The sequence below is a fragment of the Petaurus breviceps genome, unplaced genomic scaffold (assembly GCF_028583685.1).
Source record: "Petaurus breviceps papuanus isolate PSGF00001 unplaced genomic scaffold, PetGlider_PUasm1.0 37, whole genome shotgun sequence".
Classification (NCBI taxonomy): Eukaryota; Metazoa; Chordata; class Mammalia; order Diprotodontia; family Petauridae; genus Petaurus; species Petaurus breviceps.
The window spans coordinates 79,816,216-79,833,714 of record NW_027186296.1 but is presented as its reverse complement, the minus strand read 5'-3'; the positions used below and the strand labels follow the sequence as shown (position 1 = coordinate 79,833,714).

At 35.3% G+C, this 17,499-nt stretch overlaps 1 protein-coding gene across 1 annotated transcript in view; it reads left to right on the top strand.

Annotated features, from left to right (window-relative positions):
- LOC138168350 (cilia- and flagella-associated protein 43-like) overlaps window positions 1–17,499 on the top strand; it is a 180,349-nt gene that overhangs the window by 17,960 nt on the left and 144,890 nt on the right. The window contains exons 4-5 of the mRNA XM_069097395.1: window positions 5,550–5,700; window positions 16,865–17,021. Coding sequence (XP_068953496.1) covers window positions 5,550–5,700; window positions 16,865–17,021 — 308 coding nt within the window. The remainder of the gene's footprint in view (window positions 1–5,549; window positions 5,701–16,864; window positions 17,022–17,499) is intronic.

Here is a 17,499-nt window from a genome sequence, read left to right as displayed (position 1 = left end):
TGGGAGCTTGGGTAACTGGGAGGATAGTGATGTCCTTCAGAGTCTTACAGGTGTTCATAAGAGGGAAGAGTTTGGGGTAAAGACAGTTGTGTTTTGGACTTGTTAAGTTAGAGCTTCCTTTGGGACATCCAGTCCAAGATTCTAGGGCTGGATATATGGATCTAAGAATCATTTGCATAGTGATAATAACTGAACTAATGGTAACTGCTGAGCTCACTAAGTCAGATAATATAAAGCAAAAGGAGAGGTGTACTTAGGACAGAACTTTGAGGACCCCTAGAGTTAGTACGTATGACAGCTAAAGAATCAACAGAGGAGAAAGAAAAAAAGGTAGTAGGAAAACCAGGAGAGAGCAGGGTCACAAAAACCTACAGAGGAGAAAGTATCCAGGAGGTTGTAGTCAGAAGTTTCAAATACTGCAGAGATCAAGAAGGATGAAGATTGAGAAAAGGCTATTAGTTTTGGGAATTAAGACATCACTGGTAACTTTGGAGAGGGGAGTTTCAGTTGAATGATGAGGTCAGAAGCCACATTACAGAGGGCTAAGAAGAGAGATTTTACCTTAGAAGGAGGATAGATAGGGGATGATAGCTAACAGTGATGGTTGGATCAAATGAAGCTTCTTTAAGGATGGAGGAGACATGGACGTGGGTTTTGTTTTGTTTTGTTTTGTTTTTGCAACAGAGAAGAAGCCAATAGATGGGGTGGGAATGAAGACTAGAGAGAGATTGGGGATGATAGTGGGAGCAGTCTTCTGGAGAAGATGGGGCACGGTTGTGTGATAGTAATGGCAATTAAAGATTCCCCTGTATTGGCTTGGTTTTCAAATTGATTGTGTTAAAACCCAGAGTTTGTTAATCCCACCTGTGGTATGGGCTTGTTGATGTGAAAAGAAAGTCCTGAACTGGGAGGAGCTGGTGATGTAGATTTGGAGAGACACTAGAGAGAGGCGGAAGATCTTTTTGGAAGCAGCACCTCGTAGAGAGAGAGAGACTAAGAGAATTGCTGGTGGCCGCTTTGAATTGCCCTGGACTTTTGAGACCTGCCCCCTGAGCTGCCAAGGACTGAGGAGACATGGCTGTTTTGCTGGTACTTTGTCTGTCTGTTTTGATGTTGTTTTGCCAGATTTGTCCACTGGTGAAAGACAGTCCTTTTGTTGAAGAAGTCCTGGAACCTGGCATTTGGTTAAGAAGCCCTGAGACTGTCCTGCAGACAGAGAGTGAATACTGTCCACTGGTGAGGGACAGTACTGTTGTTGCAGGGGTCTGGAGACTGTCCTGCAGACAGAGTGAATACTGTCCACTGGTGAAGGACAGTGCTGTTGTTGCAGGGGTCTGGGAACCTTTCTGTTGGTTCGGAAGCCCTGAAGAAGGATTTTCTTGTTGGATGTTTACAGAAATCCTCGGAGAGGGCTTTGCTAATGTGTTCAGGGGTTCTAGGACTGTTCTACAGACAGAGGATGAATTCATGAAGGGACTGGAAATGTATCTTATGGCCTTGCTAAGCCTTGTCTCCCCAGGAACTAAGATTGCTGAGAACTTGCCTCCTGTCAAGATGAAGAAAAGAACTCCATTTGGGTATTAAGTGCTGTGTTTAAACTTGATGTAACTCTGGGGTAGATTCAATTGTGATCCAGGGGTGGGGAACTTTTGACCTTATTGTGCTCTGTGATTGACAAATGAAGGTACTTTACTTATGTTTGGAAACTAATCTCCATTTGAGAAGAGGGGTTTTGTGGTGGACCAAATGAAGGTATAGCCTAGGGGTGGAGAAGTATTTAGAACAGGGACTTTGTAATTGATTGAATGATTGGAAGGTCCTGGGGTGGGGTAGTACTTGGAGATTATTTAATCACACTTAGTAAATGCTGTATTTTGAATGATGTCATGTTTTAATCTTCTCTGTTCTTGGTTGGTCACTGAATAAAATGGAGAGCCCCTATGCTGGTATTCTGAACCTTGGGAAGTTGCCTTTCCTTGGCATTACATTACAGGTTGGAATCAAGGATACATAGAGGTTGGAGGAAGGGGAAGGGAATAAGCATTTATATAATGCCTCTCGTTCCAGGCACTATTCTAAGTGCTTTTTACAAATATCTCATTAGACCATCATAAGAACACTGCAAGGTAGGTGCTATTATACCCATTTTACAGTTGAGGTAACTCAACCTTTTCAAGGTTGGCTTGAAGAGAAGAAAGGCTACTTCTTTATGCCAGACCAGAGTGTAGGAGGAGATTGTGAGGACATCTGATAGATGTGAGATGAGGAGGAGAGAAGAAATGGGATTTTTTGAAGAATGGCTTCATTTTTTTACTGAAGTTTCAGGTGAGGTCTTTTCTGAGATGGTGAGGTGTGGGGGGCTTTGGAAGTTTTGAGGATAGGTTTGGATTAGTAGCTATGGAGAGTGTGATAGCAAATTGATTAAGAAGGAAGGGGGAGGAGGAAGAAAAAGAAGGAAGGAAGGAAGGAAAGAAAGAAGGGAATACTATGTGCCAGGTACTGTATACTTTACAAATATTATCTCATTTGATCCTCACAACAATCCTAGGAGGTAGGTGCTATTATTATCCCCATTTGACAGTTGAAGAAACTGAGGCAGAAGTTAAATGATTTTGTTCATGGTCACACAGCTAGTTAGTGTCTTGGGGCTACATTTGAACTCAGCCCTTTCTGATTTCAGGCCCAGTGCTTTATCTACTCTGGAGGAGCAGAACGATTTCTTTGCTGCAGTGGTTGGCCTCGTTGCTAGTGAATTGTATTGAATTTATGTGATTGTGATTTAAATTGAAATAAATTTGTAATGAATCTACATAGTTTAATGATTATTTTCAGCTTAGTTTAGCAGCCCATGAGTCATAGTGAAGTAGGTATGTGGTAGAGATGATCCTTACTCTTCTCTGCATCTGCTGTTCTACCTGGTTTCAACTCCATGGAACAAGATGTCACCAGTGCTGGGTACTCCCTGGTCTTTCCCTATCTCCCCTTCCTTTCCTGCTTTCTTTTGTGTCTTGTCTCTCCCTATTAGATTGTAAGTGTCTTGAGGGAAGGGAGTGCCCTTTTAGAAAAATCAATTGTATCCCCAGTGCTCAGCACAGTACCTAAAAGTAGGTGCCTGATAAATGTTTATTGGATTGAATTGGATTGGATTCAGGGTTAGCATTTGACAAGGTGTGATTGGTGATAGAATAAATAGAGTTTGCAACTGGTAGAGTTCTTTAGGACTTTTTCTATACAGGAAAGTATAAAGCACATACAACTGTTTCATTAGTCAATGGCCTACTTATAGAAGCAAGGAGTAAAGAAGACTGAGCAGAAAAACATAATTGAGTTCTGCTTTCAAAAACTTTGCATGTATTAGCATTCGCTAATACTAATATGCTAATAAATATTAGCATTCGCTAAAAGTATGAAACTTTTCTGAAAACATTATTTTCAAGGAAAAAATAAGTACAGGATTTCATAGCATTAAAGAGAGAGCCATTTTATCCCCAGGGCATCTTTAAATTTTGAATAGAATGTTAACAAAGTCATAAGTTTTCATCATCTCCAAATCTGTTTAGACATTTAGACATCCTGATTCTTGGGCTCTTGAACTCCAACAATCTTTTATCATTCCATCTTTTCTTGTCTTTGTGACTCCCTTACTCTTTATTATTTTCTTAATCTTAATTCCCTCCATCTATCAGTTATTTCCTAGGCAATCATCCCTGCCCTGACTATTCTCTCTTCATTTCCCTGTATATAAAAATAGGTAAGATAGAATCATTTTTTACTCACATGGCTATTACCCTTATCACTTTTTACCTAGACAATTAAGTCACTTTCTAATCAGCCTTCCTCTTTCTAGTCTCTTCCAACTGCAACTTTTCTTCTATATGTCTTCCAAAACCATCTTTCATAAGTTTGACCATTTCACTTTAACCCTTACCTTAATCCTAACCCTAACTTTAACTTCTTCAGTGCCTTCTGTTGCAACTGGGATAAAATACAAACTTCTCAGCCTGGCATTTAAGATCCTGCACAATCTAGCTCCAGCCTACCTTATTATCTTAATTTTTTTTTCTAATTTCCCCAGTTGTTAAAGTTCTCTCTTGTGAAATTGTGTCATATTTTCTTATCTACGTGTTGTAACCTAAAGAAGAATGTAAGTTCCTTGAAGTTAGAGACTATTTCATTTTTGTCTTTATATCTTTAATATTTTGAACAATGCCTTGTACACACTAGGTGCTTAATAAATGTCTTTTGAACTGAATGTAAGCATTTACTCTTTCCTTAAAATTCAGGTTTTTTTAGCTACAAATTGTTTCTTTCCCACATTTTACTTCCCATCCCCACTGAGAAAGTAGGAAAAACTCCCTACAGGCATGTATAGTCAAAACAAATTCCCACTTTTGTCATGTCCAAAAACAAGCAAACAAAAATGCCTCAATTTGTATTCTGAGTCCATCACTTTCCTCTCATGAGAGGAGGCAGCATATTTTATAAAGAGTTGTCTGGAATTGCAGTTGGTTCTTATGTTGATCTGAGTTCCAAAGTAAAGTTGTTTGTTTTTATAATATTATTGTTATTGTATAATTGTTTTCCTTGTTCTCACTTTACTATGCATTAGTTTGTATAAGTCTTCAGAGGTTTTTCTGAAACCATCCCCTTCATCATTTCTTACATTACTATATAGTATTAATATATTATATTTATTAATTTAAACAAACAAATAAATAAATAAATTAAAGGCACTTACTTTTAGGTACTGTGCTAAGCACTAGGGATACAATTGATTTTTCTACAAAGGCACTCCCTCCCCTCATGAAACTTACAATCTAATAGGGAGAGACAAGACACAAAAGAAAGCAGGAAAGGAATGGAGATAGGGAAACACCAGGGAATATCCAGCACCAGTGACATCTTGTTTCATGGAGTTGAAACCAGGTAGAACAGCAGATGCAGAGAAGAGTAAGGATCATCTCCACCACACACCTACTTCACTATGGACTCATGGGCTGCTAAACTGAGCTTGAAAAAAAAAATCAATAATACATTATATAATATATAGTATTATTAATATATAGTATTCCTTCACATTCATATGTCATAACTTGCTCAGCCATTCCATAATTGATGGGTACTCCCCAACATTTACTTTTTGAAGATGATTTTCTTTTGGCAAAATGCCATTTCAGAACCTTGAGAAAAGTTGAAGTAGTTGTTGGGGAGAGCTAAGCTAACAGGTTTAGAAATAAACTTTGTTCATCACATTCTGAAATGCAAATTTGAAATTGAACATTCTGATAAAAATTGAAGTCTTTATCAACTTGAAAAATAGATGCACTAGTTTACTTAATAGGACTGTCTAGATTACTTCTCTCATAGCCTTGGAAATTCTCTTTATCTAATTCATAAGTGTGATTTATAGATTCTTTTATAATTTATATAGGAACTAGCCCAAAAGGATGTATTTTATTGTTTTAAGACATATAAAAATTAGGCTACACATGATTATTTTCCATTAATGATATTTTTGCCTAATGTAATGATTCTTTATGTTTCTTTAGATCAGTAAAACTACCTGCTGAAGATGGGACATATATTGATGAAACAGATGGAATGTTTTCTTACACAGGACCTACAGATACTGTTTATGGACCTGCACTGCTAATTTCTTCCATTGCTGGCCTAGTTGGTATAGAAGCAGAAACATTCAAGGTAATTACAGCTATATTCAAGACTATCCAACTCATGCTGTATTGTGCTTGGATTGGCACAGGAAAATTGTATTATATTAGAAGTTGGATTAGTAAAGATATGGTCAAACATGGAGGGTTACTAAGGCATGGAAGATCACTATTAATATTTCAGTATAACTCTTCAGATGCAATTTAATTAGACAGATTTTGTAAAGCATATATAGTTAGAACATTGTGCTAGGAGAAGAGGGAGGTAAGATATGATCTCTTTTTTCATAGAGCTTATACTTATTCCTGACCAACTCTATAATTTTTATCAGTTCATTATGTAAAATGGGGATAGATGCAAAAATTCTTTGAATATCAAAAAGCAGCAAGTAAACGAGGTTTGAAAAAAACTCATTTGGGATATGGCAATATAACCTATGGTTTAAAATTAGAAGGACATGTTTCATGGAGGTTCTCAAGCAGAGGATAAACACTCATTTCTCAGATTTTTTATGGTGGAGATTTTTTTTGTGAATAGGTTGGCCTTGATGGTTGATGAGGTGCCTTCCAACTTTCACATTTTCTGGGAAATTGACTCTAAGAAACTTCATTTATGTATATTCCTTAATACTGGATGAGTTTTTCCCTTTCTGAGAGAATAATAGCTTTTTGTAATCACAGTTTTGTCATAGTAAATGTAATCTTACCTTAAGATTACTACATTCTTTTCTTTTTCTTTTAAAAAACCACTAACTAGAATTACTTTATTATATTAACCATCTGATAAAGCCTTAAGGGAAGTAAAGGTATGTAGGAAAAGTGAACAGATAAGACAAATTAAAATAAAAATATTTAAATAGTATTTTCCCTAATTATATGTCAAGACAATTTTTAGCATTCATTTTTACAAAATTTTTGAGTTCCAAATCTTATTCTCTCCCTCCCTCCCCTTCACTCTTCCTAAAATGGTAGGCATTTTGATACAGGTTATACATGTGCTGCCATATAGAACATTTCCATATTAATCACCATTGTGAAACAAGAAACAGATAAAAAAAAACTATGAAGAACAAAGTGAAAAAAGTATTCTTCAATCTGCATTCAGAGTACATAAGTTCTTTTCTCTGGATGTGGATAGCATTTTTCCTTCATGAGTCCTTTGTACTACACTGTGTTGCTGAGAAGAGCTAAGTCATTCATAGTTGATCATCACACAATGTTGCTGATACTGTGTACAATGTTTTCCTGGTTCTGTGCATTTTACTTTGTATCAGTTCATACAAGTCTTTCCAGGTTTTTCTGAAACCTATCAGTTCATCATTTCTTATTGCACAATAGTATTCCATTACATTCATATACTACAGCTTATTCAGTCATTACCCAATTGATGTACATCCCCTCAATTTTCAGTATTTTACCAACATGAAAAGGGATGCTATAAATATTTTTGTACATGTAGGTCTTTTTCCCTTTCTTATGATCTCTTTGGGATACAGACCTATAAGTGGTATTGCTATATCAAAGGGTATATACAGTTTGGTTGCCTTTTGGGCATAGTTTCAAATTGCTGTTCAGAATGGTTGGATCTTTTCACAGCTCTTCCAGTAGTACATCAGTGTCCCAATTTCCCCATATCCTCTCAAATATTTATTATCATTTTCTTTTTTTGTCATATTAACCAATGTGATAGGTATTAGGTAATACCTCAGAGTTGTTTTAGGTTGTTTTTCTCTAACCAAAAGTGATTTAGAGCACTTCTTCATATGCCTTTAGATAGCTTTCATTTCTTTATCTGAAAACTGCCTGTTCATATCCTTTGACCATTTGTCAATTGGGAAATGGCTTATATTCTTATAAATTCGGTTCTCTATGTTTTTGAGAAATGAAGCCTTTATCAAAGACACTTGTGAAGATTGTTTCCTAGCTTTCTGCTTTCCTTCTAATTTTGGTTGTATTGGTTTTGTTTGTACAAAAACTTTTAAATTTAGTATAATCAAAATGATCTATTTTACATTTCATAATGCTCTCTATCTCTTGTTTGGTTATGAATGTGTAATTCACTTCTTTAAGAATCTGGATGCTACATCATTTGGTGCATATATGCACATATGTTTAGTATTGATATTACTTCATGGTCTATGGTACCTTTTAGCAAGATGTAGTTTACCTTCTGATCTCTTTTAATTAGGACTATTTTTGCTTTTGCTTTGTCTGAGATTAGGATTGCTACCCCTGCTTTTTTTTTTTTTAACTTCAGTTGAAACATACTAGAGTCTGCTCCAGCCCCTTACCTTTACTCTGTGTATCTGCTTCTATCTGCTTCAGGTGTGTTTCTTATAAACAACATATTGTAGGATTCTAGTTTTTGATCCACTCTGCTCTCCACTTCCATTTTATGGGAGAGTTCATCCCTTCACATTCACAGTTACAACTCCTAACTGTGTATTTCCCTCCATCCTATTTTTCCTCCTGTTTGTCCTCTCTCTCCTTTCACCTTTTCCCTCCTCACCAGTATTATGCTTCTGTCTACCATCTCCTCTTATCTATCCAGTAGCCTCTCCTCATCCCCACCCCCACTTTAATGAATATCCTCTCCTCCTCCTTCCCTGTCAGGTAAGATAGATTTCGGTATGGCCAATCCTGATGAGTGTAAGGTTCAAGTGATGCTCATTGTCCACCCTTTCATCTTCCTCTCTACTGTAGTAGGTTTTTTGTGCCTTTTCATGTGAAATAATTTACCCCATTCTACCTCTCCCTTTTTTCTGCACCCAGTGTCCTCCTCTTTCTCATCCCTTAGTTATTTTTTTTAATGTCATTCCCTCAGATTCACCTTAAACCCATATTCTCTGTCTATATATATATTCCTTCTAGATGTACTATTCATAGTACAATTTTTAAGAATTTCAAGTATCATCTTCCCATGGAGGGATATAAACAGTTCAGCTCCATTGAATCCCTTATTTTTTTCCCTTTCTAGGCTTCTCTTGGGTCTTGATAATGGAGATCAGATTTTTTTGTTCAACTCTAGTCTTCTCCTTATGGAAACTTGAAATCCTTCTATTTCACTGAATGATCATTTTCCCCCCTTGAAATGTTATGCTTACTTTTCCTGGATAGGTGATTCTTGGTTGTAATCCTAGCTCCTTTGCCATCCAGAATATCATGTTTGATGAACTTGATCCTTTAATGTTGCAGCTGTTAAGTCCTGAGTAATGTGGCTCCTTGATATTTGAATTGTTTCTTTCTGGTTACTTGCAATATTTTTTCCTTGACCTGATAGTTCTTAAATTTGGCTACAATGTTCCTTAGAGTTTTTATTTTAGTATCTCTTTTTCCTGAGGTGATTGGTGGATTCTTTCAATGCCTGTTTTGCCCTACGGTTCCAGGACATCAGGGCAGTTTTGCTTGGTAATTTCTTGAAAGATCCTGTCCAGGTCTTCCTTTTGATTATGACTTTCATGTAGGTCAGTGATTTTGATATTGTCTCTCTTGGATCTATTTTCCAGGTCAGTTGTTTTTTCCAGTGAGATACTTTGCATTTTCTTCTATTTTTTCATTCTTTTGAATTTATTTGATTGATTTTTGATGTCTCATATAGCCATTAGCTTCTACTTGACCAATTCCAATTTTTATTTTTGCTTTTTTTTTTTTTGGAGGGCAATTGGTGTTGTGACTTGCCCAAAGTCACACGGCTAGTAAGTGTGTCAAGTGTCTGAGGCTGAATTTGAACTCAGGTCCTCCTGACTCCAGGGCCGGTGCTCTATTCACTGCACCACCTAGCCACCCTAAAATGATAGAGAACTCTTTTTTTTTTGGAGGGGAGAGGGCAGGGCAGTTGGGGTTAAGTGACTTGCCCAAGGTCACGTGGCTAGTTTTGTGTTAAATGTCTGAGTCTGGATTTGAACTCAGGTCCTCCTGACTCCAGGGCTGGTGCACTATTCACTGCGTCACCTAGCCACCCCCAATTCTAACTTTTAAGGAATTGTTTTCTTTAGGGGTTTTTCCTTTTCCATTTGGCCAATTCTAATTTTAAAACGGTTGTTTTCTTTTTCTAGGCTGTTGACTCTTTTTTCATAATTCTCTTACATTACCCTGATTTCTTTTCTTTTCTTTTTATTTTTTAAAGCAATTGGGGTTAAGTAACTTGCTCAAGGTTACACAGCCAGGTGTTTCTGGGTGGATGCTAAGTGTCTGAGCCCGGATTCGATCCCCCAGGTCATCCCGACACTGGGGCCAGTGCTCTTAGTCGCTGTGCTACCTAGCCTAGCGCCCCCACTCTGATTTCTTTTCCCAATTTTTCTTCTACATCTCTTATAGGATTTTTAAGCTTCTTTTTGAGCTCTTTCATGTGTTTTTTCTGTTTGAGACCACTTCCCATTTTTCTTTGGGGTTTTGTCCATAGGTGTTTTGACATGGTTTTCCTCTTCTGAGTGTGTGTCTTGATATTCCCTGTCACCATAATAACTTTCTACGATCGGATTCTTTTTTGTTGCTGTTGTTTTTACTCATATTCTTTGGCCTTTTTAATTTCTTTTAAATTCGAGCTTTGCTTCAGTGGTGGGCAGTGTCTCAGGCTTCGTGTGAAACGTGGCTGTTTACCTGGCACTGTTCTGATGTTGTCCTGAGGCCCATGGGGGAATCCTTGTGTCTGATGCTGCACTGAGGGGGGTGGCTGGCTCTGCTGGAGGCCATAGGAGTCTGGTAGCTTACCTGGTGCTGAGCTGGGGGTCCTAGTGCTGGTGTCTGGTGTGTGCTGAGACCAGTGGAGTGTTTCTGTATTTCCCTGGGGAAATTAACTTAGGTCTCTCAAGGGGTAGGGAAGATCTTCAAATTCCCATTACCATTACAAACTCCCACAAAATAGAAGAATATATCAGAATGGATTAGAAAGCAGAATTGAATATGTTATTTGTCAGAAATATACTGAAAATTAAAAATTCATAGTATTAACAATAGATTATAGCAAAATTGATTATGCGTATTATTATGCATTATATAGCAATTTATTATTATTAGAACTAAAAAAGGCTCAAATAGCAATTATGATTTCAGAAAACTAACACCAAAATAGGCACAATAAAATAAATAAAATGAGAAGCTCATCCCTGCCTATTATTATACTGATGTATTATGTTTATAATTATTTATTATTATATTAATTGTACTTAAAGACTATATAGAGAATGAACCAACATCAATGCATAATATATTGTAGCGGCAAGCACCCCAAGTGTCCTCAGGGTTTGCAGCTATCACAGGTTCTTGGATCTGCTTTGTTAAAGGAAAGCAACTCAAAATGGGTTAACAAGCTTACTTTAATCAGTCAGACATATATCGTTTACCTTGTTCAGGGGAAAAAGGTCAGCATCCCGAACTTCAAAATACACAGGCAGAATTATCAAGACAGAAACAGATCAAGTAGACAGCTTTCCAAACTGTCCAACCATTACATCCATACCCAGTCAACATCTGGGTTTCCACATCTGGGTTTTTCAAAGCCGGGGGACTCTCAACAACGGCTTCCCATAATTCAGATCAAATCACAGAACACTTCTCAAAGTGAGTCCCAAAACAAAGCTACACATCAGGGCTTATATAGCCTTCTCCTGGCTCAGAGAATGTAACAACCTTATTGACTCACTGGCCAATCAAGAAGTATCTACTGAAAAACAAGCCTCCCTCCCCAGGCTTCAGGTGCATTTTAGCCTAGGGGCAGGGAAGATCTTCCAAATTTGCATTCCCATTACATATATGCATACCAAATTACATAGTATCTAAATACATAGAGGAAAAACTAATTGAATTGTTGTGAGAAATAGACAGTAATAGTATAATCATGGGGGAATTCAATATACTTTTTTTCAGAACTAGGCAAATCTAACAAAAAGATAAATAAGAAAGAAGTTAATGACTTGAATAGAACTTAAAAAAAGAAAGATAGACTTTTCATCATTGTTGAATGACAATACAAAAGAATATATATCATACATATATATCAGTTATATATAGTGCTTTTTCAAAAATTAAACATGTATAAGGCCATAAAACTTCATAAATGAATGCAGAAAAGCATAAATATTAAACATATCTTTTACTGATTGTAGTGTAATAAAAACTACATTCAATAAAATGACTTTGAAGAGAGGATTAACAATTACTCAGAGACTAAATGAATATTTAGTCCTAAAGAATTGGTAGGTTAAATAATAATTCATGGCATCAACAGAATTCAGGAACAGAAAGTGATAGTTCTTTACTGCTGTGCTCTGGTCAGACTATGGAATATTGTGTTCCTTTTTGGGTGCCACATTTTAAAGAGGAAATTGATAAACCGGAGAATGTTCACAGGAGAGTGGCCAGGATGGTGAAAGCTCTTGAGGTCGTCATATGAGGATTGTTTGAAAGAACTAGAAATGTTTAACCTAGAGACTTACTTTGGGGGCACCCTAGCTGTATTCATGTAAATTGAAAGACTGTCATACAGAACTGAGTTTCAATTTGTTCTGCTTGGGTCCAGAAGGTATAACTAAAAGCAGAGGTAGAAGTTTTATAGAAACGATGAAGCTTAATGCAAGGGGGAAAAAAATCATAACAATTAGAGCTATTGCAAAGTGCTTCTTCAGTGTGTATAATAATCCTTAATCATTAAAAATAGTATTTTTGGCCTATGGATCATACTTTCTCATTTTTAATTAGGTTAATTTTAATTTGCCTTCTTTTCATCAGTTATTAATCTTAAAAACAGCTCAGATTCATCATTTCAATTTGTTTACTTAATTTCAATCATATCCATCTTGTTTCTGAGTCTTCTCTTGATTATTTTTCAGTTTCTCTTTATTGGTATATTTCTTGCTATTCCAGGTTTTCAAAGTGAATCTTTTTCTTTCCCTTTCTTATGGATATGAGTATTTAGCTACAAATTTACTTGTGTCAAAATAGAGTATTAGTTTGGTTGCATCTTGTACATTTTGACCTTTATTCATTTTAATTTTTGCTTGGACCCAGCCATTACTTAATAAGTCATTTTTTAGGCTCCATGTGGGCCTACAACTTTTATTTTTATCATCATTTACTAATAAAATTTTTGGTTTTCTAAATTTACCTATTTCATTTATGTGATTAACATGTAATTGGTTTTTATATAGGTTCCATATATGTTGGAAAATATTATAATTCTCTATTTTTCCATTGAGTTTCCTCTATATTTTTATTAGACTATTTTGTTAATACTGTATTTTGGTTCTATAATTTCTTTATTATTTGTCTTTTTGAAAAAATTATGATAGTTGGGTATTAAAATCTCCTGCTATTATTTATCTTTTGCCTATTTGGTCTTGGGAAAGTATGACCTTTTTCTTTTAAAATTTTACTGATGATTTGTTAGATACATACATATTTAAAATTTACATATTTTAATTTTCAATAGAACATTTTAGCATAATATAATGCTTGTGTTTATCTCCTCTGGTTTGAATTTAGTTTTGTTTGATATCTCCAGTGCTACTGTGGCTTTTCCTGATTTGGTGGTAGAGTGGTAAATTTAATTTTTAGTCTCTTTATATCTTTATTTGTGAAATGTTTCCTCTAAACTACTATTTATTGAGTCCTTTTTTAAAAATCCACTTTGTATCTCTTTTTATTTCAGAGTTTAGACCATTTACAATAATCACTATAGAATGTGAGCTTTTCTAGTCTTTGTTTATTTTCTCAGAATGGAATAAACACTTCATTGTTCTTATTACTTGAGTTGTTAACCCAAACTTAAAACAATTTTCAATAATTTCTTACATCTTTTTTTAAGAGTTATGTAGATTTCTTTAACTTGGACTTCCCCTTTATTGCAGATAGTAGTTTTGCCTGGGATTATTCTGTTGTTTTTGAGTTGTTTCGGTCTTGTCTGACTCTTTGTGATCCTATTTTGGGGTTTTCTCGGCAAGGATACTGGAATGGTTTGGCATTTCTTTCTCTAGCTCATTTTACAGATGAAGAAACTGAAGCAAACAGGGTTAAGTGAATTGCCTAGGGCTACAGCTAGTAAGTATCTGAAACCCAATTTGAATTCATGAACATTAAGTCTTTCTGATTCCAAGCCCAGTGCTCTATCCACTGTGCCACCTAACTGACTACTGGGATTATTCAACTATTTTCTACTATTCTGTTGGTTTTTCCCCCGTTCATCTTTCCCATCCTTGCTTTTGACTTAGGGAAACATTTTGTGTTTTAGCTTATGTGAAACCATGAGGAATCTCACATTTCATCAACTGGCTTATCTTGATTTGGGAAGTATGAATTGTTTTTATTAAATATCTTTTTTGGTTAGAGTATTACCATATACTCAGAATTACTTAAAGAGCATATTTATTTTCTCTAGTTTTTCAAAGTCTGAAAGCATCTCTAATAACTATTTCTTGCTTTCATACAACATATTGATTTTTTCTGATTTCATGACTCATGAATTTTGTATATGTTATATTCCAGTTTCAAAGACCATTCTTTGCCTTCCTTCTTGTCTTCTGTGATTTGATTTATTTTCTTTGTCATGTAATTTCCCTATTTCTTTTCTGGCATTTTGTATTTTTCCCTTATAGTTGTAATTTAACTGTAAAGTGTTTGAGTGTTGAATTTTGAGCTATAGAATTCTGAGGATTCTTTTTATTTCTATATTTTCACTTGTTTTTGGTAATTGTTCAATATTTCCTTTGATGATTTTCTGGAATAAATTGGTTGGGTTATTTTGTTTTTATAAAACTTTTTAAAATTTCTTTGATGTCAATAATCCTGAGATTTCTACATTTGGACCTATCATTTAGGTCTATCTTTTGAATTAGTATTTTTTCCAATTTTTTACATATTTCAGTGATATTATAAGTTTTTTTTTTCCAGTAGAGCAGCATTGTGTCCAAATATGTTTTGCATTGTAAGCAATGTCTGTTGTTGGCTGATTCTCGTGTCTTTTGTGTTTTCTGTTGGTCATTTTTAAATTATTTCTTTCTCATCTTTTTTTTAGCACCTATTAATTATATTACTTAATCTCTTCCAATGAATTTTTCTACTTCTTATAAAGGCTTCTGCTTCTTTTTTTTTAGTTTTCTTACCAATATTCTTTCTTTCATAGTTTTATCAAATGTGTCATTTATCCATTCCTTTGAGGATGTTTCTAGAACATTTGTTATTTCTTTTCCTATCTACATTGCTTTTGTATTTTAGCTGTTTAAATTACCACAGAGTTGTTGAAGTTTTAAAAAAAATTGTATTAGCACTTTGTTCATTTCCTATTTTGGTTGATTTTTATGCTTTTGCAAGTTTTTAAAGTTGTTTTTCTTTAATGTATCAATTTCTCACTTTTTGAGAGGTATATGAGGAATGGGGCTCCTTTTTGAACCTCTCACTCAGTCAGCCTGTTTCTATTCAATATTCACAAAACATTTTTGACCCATTGGAACATAGCATCAGTGTCAAAATTATCATTGGAGGGAGGGAGGTACTTGATGCAGGGGCATAGTGGAGAAGAGAGAGAAGTCCTAGAGTGGTATAGCCAGCTGCAAAAGGAGATGTCTAAACTGAGCTCCCCCAGGTTTTAGAGTCCATAGCTCCAAAGAGAAGGGCAAAGTGCAGTGATCAAGTGGAGTACCTAGACTGATGGGATCTTTGAAGGAATAATATTTAATAACTATATTCATCAAGGACTTTGAATAGATTTAGCTTATTGTAGCTCTCCTGCTTCTATGGTGCCCCTGTGGTCATCTTCTAGTCAATGGAGAGCAATGGTATTATATTCAAAAGACTAAGAATTGATAGAAATTAAGTCTCGAGGATGGTTTCAATACCTTTTAAGGAAAAACCAGTTTACAAAGAAGGCGCACTCTGGTAGACATTCCTCCTCCAATAACTATCATAGTATCACATGAACTATCAAGTAGCATTCTCAGTCTTATATCTAAAAGGTTAATATAATTATATTCATATAATTTTAAAACCAAAAAAGACCTTAGAGATAATTGGTTCTAACCTCATGTTACAGATTAAGACATTTAGGACTAGAGAGGTGAAATGATTTGCCCAGGATCATACATCTAGCTAGTGCAGAGTTAGGACCAGAATTCACATGTCCTAACTTAGAAGTTAGTGTACTGTTTACTTTGTCATGCTATCATCACCCAATATCTATCTGTTACAAAGGAAAGAATTTTTCTCTTATATGCTCTAGGACTAAATGTAGCTAGTGCATTGATGTAATCCTGGGGCCCAAAATATGTTGTTGATATTCCACATACATGAATGTTTTTTCTAAGTACATGATCCCAGGATCTGTTTATGTTCCTTTGAAAGTTTTTTATGGGATCAAAATCATGTAGGGTACCATAATTAACCAGATTATGGAGGTCATTAGCATTATTTGACCTATTCTCTGTTTGAATTTAGCATAACACAACTTCAGCCTAGAATTTAGCAGGATTTTCTCCCTACAGCCATACAGGGAGTAAGTGGTTACGGAAAAAAAGGATAAAAATAAATAATTTGCTCAAAAGTGATGACTACAGCCTGAGAATTTTCTTAAATTTGAAAGTACATTTGAACTTTTATGAGTCAACAAACAAAAAGTTCTTTAGTATTCTTATAGCAGATACTTATTTTCTTTTAGCAAAATGAAGCTAGGAATCAGAGAATGAGAAAAGATTAAGTGAGATTCAGGATAGGTCAAATGAAAAAAATTTGCGGGGGGAAAGACTAATGATTTTTGAAATGTAAACAGAAACATAACTAGGATGGGGTGACAAGAGCTTTCTCTCAGAGCATTGAAATTTAGAAGGCACTGTCAACTTTTTGTTGTTGGACATGCTTACTCTTACTCCAAGCAGCCTTACCCCAGGTGAATGCCTTTCTGCTTGGTCCCACCCTAGACAACATTTGTGATAATATGCTCCTTTCCTTCAGTGGCTACATCTCTGCCCCCTGGTGCTTCCTGTCCCTTCTTTGTCCTCAGTAGTGCTTAGTTCTTCAACAGTATAGAAAGTTCATGAAATTCTGGTAGTATGTGATTATTTTTCTTAGCAATCATAGGTGAGGTTCCCACCTCATTTCCTTAATCACCCCCACTTTTCTATGTACAAAAATTCTTAAGTATGGATTTATTTGCAAACCTCTAATATATTTGGTAGTCTTTGACAGAAATTTTAAAAAATGTTTTATTTAAGCCTAAAGATGATTTGCATCCCTTGGTTCATCCTACTATACACTGTTGGAACTCAACAAATGAAGTATTTGTTGGCTGTGAAGAGGGTCATATTCTGTTGATAAATGCCGAAAGTCTACTTGTTACTGTCCTGTCTCGATTTGCTGAAGTACCACAAGGTAAGAAACTGCTGTGCTAAGCCTTTTTAGATATTCATATTAAAATGTCATTCTTCTTATGCTTAAAAATAATAATTTTATTCCATATTTTCCCCTTCCTTGTAATCATTTCTCATTCATCCTCCTTTAAACTTTATGTCAAGTTAGTCACCTTGTCCTGTTGAATATTCCTTCAAAATATTTCTTATATCTGACTTTTATTTTATTCTCCATTTCCATTGTCATAGCCCTAGTCTAGGAAACCAATAATTTCATACTTATGTTTATGCAATAGTCTTCTAGTTAGACTCACTAAATATTATCTCCAGCATGTTCTATATACTGTAGCCAGACTAATCTGCCTTCAATGTTACTTTCATCATATCATTTAAAAAAAAAACTGTAAACCTTTCCTTTAAGTGTAAGCTCCTCTCTGTGACTTTCAATACCCTTCATAATTTATATTCCATCTATTCTGCTTTCTCATCCACTCTTATTT